General features: G+C 27.2%; 1 protein-coding gene across 1 annotated transcript; it reads right to left on the bottom strand.

Moving 5' to 3' along the window:
• Positions 1 to 457: 457 nt before the first annotated feature.
• On the bottom strand, positions 458 to 2,633 carry LOC123886970. The gene is made up of 7 exons (XM_045936231.1): positions 2,517 to 2,633; positions 2,310 to 2,396; positions 1,916 to 2,044; positions 1,641 to 1,796; positions 1,392 to 1,445; positions 1,164 to 1,313; positions 458 to 841 (listed from the first exon to the last, which is right to left on the bottom strand). The coding sequence occupies exons 1-7, from the start codon at positions 2,631 to 2,633 to the stop codon at positions 458 to 460; spliced, it is 1,077 nt and encodes a 358-aa protein (XP_045792187.1).
• Between the last annotated feature and the right edge of the window lie 4,072 nt (positions 2,634 to 6,705).

Raw genomic sequence — 6,705 nt, 5'->3', positions numbered from 1 at the left:
TTTATTTTTTTTACAATATAAACATGATTTGTTGAAGTTGATGATTAACCATTTTCATCAAGTATTAATTAATAACTTGAGATCAGTTTTATTAAAAAATAAAATATAAAAAGTAACTTGAGGCAGCTAATGGCTCAATAATCAAAGGTGGGATTATATCAACGATGTTCTTAATTAATCATGTGTATGCCTCAGTATTACTTGGAACTTTCATTAATCTCAGGATATTTACTACTGTGGTAATTCAACTTATGAATCCAACAAATTTTGGTCATGACAATTTTAGTGTTGCTTCACAAACTTCTACGGCAAACATGAAAGCATCAATATTGCAATCATATATGATTAACCACCAAAATGAAACAATAAAACAGAGAATGTCACTATAAAAACTGAAAAGGAGATACAAATTAAATAAATTTTTTAAAGGTTTTTTTAAATAAAATTGCCAATACAATCATTTATCACAATTTTGTCCACCCGGCCCACCAAACAGAAAAGCTTGTCGATACGTAGGTCCTGAATACTTATAATACAACAAATCATAGCAATCTGAATTAGCATCACTATATGGTTTCATATCTTCAGGTTCTACATCACTTTGAGTAGATTCTGAATCAATAGTCATGAGTTTTCCAAAAAGAGCTGCGTTTGCATATCCTTCTTTAGGCAATCTCCCACTACCCATTGGGGGATTCACCAAATTAGGCGAAGCATAAACTTGACCCATAAATCTAACCAAAGATGCTCCTTCACTTAAGTGAGGAAATAATTCTTTTGGCCAATATCCAACTTGTACAATTTCATCAAGAGTTAACCACCAATTACCTGTGGAGTTATCCTACAAATATTTAAGCAAGTCAAATAAGTTAATAAGAACTTATGTCAGTCAAACGTAGTAAGAATAATTAAACAAAAAAGACACATTGACTCATGATTAATCGTCAATGCTTTAGCTCATCTAATTATTTATGTTTTATAATTATTTTCAACTAATTTAATTATCAGTTTTTATGGTGAGCAATTACTTAATGCATGTCTTAAATATACTATTATTTTATAAACACTACTAATTTTTATCAGAGGTGTTAAATTTTGAATATATAAAAATTACATGTTATAATATATGCGTATACATTCATATTCTTTTAAAAAAAAATTACCCGCTGGATTTTGACATTAACAACAATTTTTTCCCCTTCTTCACCAATTGGAGTACTGGGTAATCGGACAACTCCAATATAAGGTTTGTCTTGAGTTACTTGGACGAAACCAGAACAACGCTTATCGATACAATCACGGTTAGTGCCATCCTGTATGTTCATATCAAATTGAGCACAACGATATGCATTTTTATATATAATTAGTTGATACATTGATTTCATATTTACCAGCCATTGTGTTGTTATTCGTGGTTGACTATCTCCATATAAGGCAGGATAAACCTATCATATCAAAAAATAGATACAAATATGAAAATAAAAGAGAGTTTGTGCACACAAAAAGGGAAATAACGAATATGTCAATGAAAGGAAAGGAGCAGTTAAGGAATTCAAGTTATTTCTCTTTAAAAATATTATGTTATCATGAAATTAAAATAAAAACAAAGTTTGATATAGACGTGATGAGAAATAACTCACCGAAAGTCCAGCACATATATTATTTTCGTTTGGTTGGCCACTTGCAACACAAATTAAAGACGAGCTATATTGACCAACTGAAAGTGATAGATTATAAATACTTATCGCCGCGTATCCTCCATTTATACAATCTTTGATTGTATCGAGAGAAACAGTCTAGAGAATATAAACACATATGATAGTTAGAAGAGAAATATAATTATACACATATGATGTAGATTCTCTACGGGCACTTGATAAAGAATCAAATATATTATTTAAAATTATCCACTTACATGATAGCCAATAGGCAAATCTCCAGATTGTAATTTTGAAGACGAATTAGTATCAAATTGATGTTTTCTTATCCCCTTATAAATAGGTGTTTTACCTACCGGACATTCACCATCATTAGATCGCCTACTCTGCACAACATTCTTTGCGAATGTTGGGTAAAGATATGGTACAATAAAGAGAAAACAAAATAAGGTTCAATATATTAAAATTGAAGTTAAGATTCTTTATAAATGAATAAAAAGTTCATGCTCAAAATTTTGAATAATAACATGTACAATATATTATTTGGTTAAATACAATTACATAACATACTTTCTTATTTCATCGTATAACAATTTTGTTTTCAAATTACAATAAAATAAATTAAACTTATAAATTGTTCGACTATTGTACCTGAATTTTGTGATTTTTTAGCAAAGGATGTTGCAGAGCATCTTGCTTGTAAATATCAACACAATCAAAATCATTATCCACTTGATGCTGGATTTATTAACAAAAATTAAGATTAAACAATGCATATGTAAAACAAATCAAGAGAAGACAATAATATAATTTTCATAAAAAAAAAAAAGAAGAAGACAATATAGGTCACACAAATACCATAGTACTATATGATGTAGTAAACTGATTCTGCTCATTTAGTAGAGGTTTGCTTCTTGCATCAACTATGCAACATGTTATGCACAAACTAAGAACTAGAAAATAAAATAACGCCATAAAATTATAATGTTACTTTTTTTCTTTTTTGGAGTTAGTTGTTATTTTCAAAAACATGTAGTAATATGCATGTAGTAATACACACAGTATATATATATATCTTAATTAATTTTAGATGGAAGGTAAAAAAATTTCTTTCTTTTCTATTTTTATAAAATTATCAAAGATAAAATCAAGTGACACACCAACATGTCAAAGTTTAACAATCTTAGCTTATAAAAAAAAAAAAAGTTTAACAATATTTCTTAAAATAGAAAATTTTGCTTACTCTCTCTATAATTCATAATCACCAGCCATTCCTATCTCTTACCGTCTTTGTGGTATGATTCGTATTCATATCATGATTTATTTTTCTCCTTTACTAGTATTGAGACAAAAAATAAGGAGATGATTAATCCAAAAAAAAAATAAAAAAAATAATAAAGAGATGAGATGAGATTTGGTGCAAGAAAAAAAAAACGGAGATAAGAACAATTATTTGATTCTATCTCAATTACTTAAAGGTTTATTTTTTATTTTATTTTAATAAAAAAAAAATAAGAATGTCCTCGTGAACATAAATTAGTTGGTAGAGACATTGTATATTACTACAAGACCGGAATTCAAAAAATAAAATAAAATAAGAACAAATGAGTCAAATTAAACTTTGACAATTGTTGTTCCTCATACCGATAAGACATCATGAATGATCGTCCGCTTCTTATGGAGTAGAGCTTAATTTTTTAAAAAAATATGGAAAATTTTAAAGAAATATGAGAAAAATCTAATTAAAAATATATTAATTAAAAACAGGTTATATTTTATGAATCAGTTCAAACCGGTTCTAAACTGAACTAATTTAGAAGAAAAAAAATCAGTTTTCACCAAAAAGTAATTATATGAATGAACCGCATTATTAATATGATTAGTTCAGTGCTATTCATGAACCGTGAACACTACTACTGGCTACAAAACTAGCTTAGATTATTCTATCACGAATTCACACCTACAAGTCTACAAAAGATAACCAACGAGAAAATAAATCAACTGTTATATTTAAAAAAACAATGGTTAACAAAATGAACCCACAAAATTAATCCATAAATGACTAAATTAATAATTAATCTATGACAAGATGAAATTAGTTGCTATAAATGGTAATTGGTATGTATCTATCTAGATGAAATTGTTTGGATTGAATTATTTAAGCTACTTGTTGTGAAACTGTCTGCAACAACTTATATAAACAATTTATAAAATGTTCATAAACTCTTAAGAATAATTTATGAAAACCCTCTGACTTTATACTCTTTTTCCTAAAAATATTCTTTATGCTTGTTATACTAAAATTAAACTCTTCGTGTCAGGTCTCGAAATGAGTACATGTAGGTTGAAGAATATATCCTCAACTAAGTGGCCTCCTAGACCACGGGCATACTAAAATTAAACTCTAGTGATTAAAGGACTCTAATAATTATACTTTTATTAAAAATATAAAATGTAAATAAAAATATAATATTTTAGAGTTTAATTTAAGGGCTAAATATGTTTTTTGGCTCATACAGTTTCTTGAAGATTTTTTTCACACTTTTTAGTCCCTGAAGTTTTTTTCGTCAGTGTTTTTAGTCCCTACTTTTCATTCAACTCGTGCATATTATTCGAAATTTTTAATTTTTTTTTCTGCAGTCATGTTTAGTACATTATATGAATCGTTTTTACAAAAGTTTAAAGTTTTTTAACAAGACATGAATTAAATATGAATTTTTTAGTTTGTTGCACATAAAAATTCATAAATAATTCATCTTATGTTAAAAAATTCTAAATTTTTATCGGAGAGATGTTCTTATAATACTCCCACCGGTCCTTTTTACAATGAACACTTTGAGAAAAAAAATAGTTCCCATTTATAAGAAACTTTTACCAATTTTTAAATGTTTTAATTTTAAATGTTTGATTTCATTTATACCCTTATATATTACGAAATAGAATCTTTATATTTTATATTTACGAATCCCTGGAAGAAATCTTTAAGGAAACTTTTCTTTTGTGTGTATTAATGATTATCATTAATATAGGCCACATGTCACTCTCTTGATGAAGACTAACATGAAATGAAAATCTATATTATTCTTTATTATTGTATTTTATTTTGTTATTATTTTATGTTTTACTTATTTATCAATTTATAAATTATAATATTGTCAAAAAGAATTATTTATGAACAACTTTTTTAGTTAACGAAATTCCTTTTTTTAGTCATATAACTTATTTTATTGATTTTTTTATGCCCATTCTTTAAATTTTTTTATGTACATAAAAAAAAAGTGCTTTTTATTTCATTTAAAAATAATTCGGAAAAAAATTAAAATTTAATAAATGGGAACTTCTACGTTACATCTGAAAAATTTCAATGTACCGGTATATTAGATAAATTAATTAATATATTGACGATTATTTTTATAAATCAAAAAACTATTTTTCGAATATTATTTTTTAGAGATCATGATTTCATAAGAAAAAAACACAAGTTCAATGTTTTGTACGCATTATACTAACTTTTTTACATTTTTTCATTAAAAAATCCAATAATGACTATTATTAATGATAAAAAAAAAATTTAAAAAAATTATTTTTTTACAATTTTGAGAAATAGCATTCAGTTATTATAATATTTTAAATGATAGAAAAATCATTTCTTTCAAAAAAATATTCATTTACTTAATAATTTAATGATTTGATGTACCGGTACATTGAAATTTTTCTGATGTACCATAGAATTTTCCATATATAGAGATATTTGAGGTCTATTTAGATGCATTAATATTAAAACGTTAACACGTGGGTAGGATATTATTAATTATTAGATCAACTGCACAAGTTAACTGATTTGGACTTATGGATATTAACTTTTGCCAATTGCACCACCATGATGATGGTGTGTGATACAATTATCTCAAATAGATGGAGAAGTGAAATTTAAACATTGTTTAAAACGTGATGGATGAGTGAATTTTTTTTTATAATTATGGATGAGTGGAGTTAAAAGTGGTTTGTATTTTAATTTATTTATTTTTAATTATTGTTGAGATAAGCCATTTTTGTACCACTTTTTTTTTAAAAAAAAAACATTAGCGTGCATAGGCATCACATGATAACTATGACATCCCAACTATGTTGGCACCCCATAATCATCACCTATCATTTGCAACACTCTAATAAATTTATTAAAAAGAAAAAAAAAAATACAAACTTGGGGGACTAGACCAAAACCCAAGAAAACAATTTATTAACCCAAAGAAAAAAAAAATATTGTTGAGAACACAAAATCATATTGCAACAATTTAAAAAGTTTGTTGTTACATCTATATTTTAGCCAACAAGTTGATTTTCCTTAAAAAAATATTATTGCTAAAATTCTTTATTCTTGTAAAAGTCTCCATCCCCGCGTACAATTACAGTGTTGTCTCTTTTACCCTTGCTTCGTTCAACATCACATTTCAAACCACAATGATAATATTGTGGTTATTTTTAGCAGACCACATGCATTTTGTCACTTATTATTCTTATTTGAATTTGAATTTGAATTTCGAATTGCAAAATCCTTAATTGTAATTGTTATTAAAATCCTTACTTGTTGTAAGGTTGAGGGGAAGTGAGATGGGATCTCATATCTAGGAGTTCCTATGTATAAGTTGCAGGGTAGTGTCTAGGTGATAAGTCGTAAACCGGGGTGTTTGCTGAGGGCTTTGAACTGAAACTATTACAGTGGATTTCCTCCCTAGATTGGTATCCCCCAAAGTAGGTAAGTTGCACCGAACTGGATTAACAATATCCTGTGTTTTTTATTGTTTTGCTAGTTATTATTAACTTGTCTGTACTGGTACGAGATGTTGTAACATTTGTCTTAACATCGTGTTAACCCAAGTGTCCCAAAATTGTGTACAACATATGTCACCAGTCTGCCAGAATTTCAATTGGTATCAGAGCAGACATCATGTTCTGTATTTGGATGAGCTCCAGGGAAGATACTTTCTGGTATTATGAGCAAATAAGGAATACTGAAAAGTTGTTTGAACTTGGAGAAGTTTTATTG

Source organism: Trifolium pratense, linkage group LG5, assembly GCF_020283565.1.
Source record: "Trifolium pratense cultivar HEN17-A07 linkage group LG5, ARS_RC_1.1, whole genome shotgun sequence".
NCBI classification, from domain to species: Eukaryota; Viridiplantae; Streptophyta; class Magnoliopsida; order Fabales; family Fabaceae; genus Trifolium; species Trifolium pratense.
The sequence above is the reverse complement of the archived record's forward strand: the minus strand, read 5'-3'. Positions and strand labels throughout refer to the sequence as shown.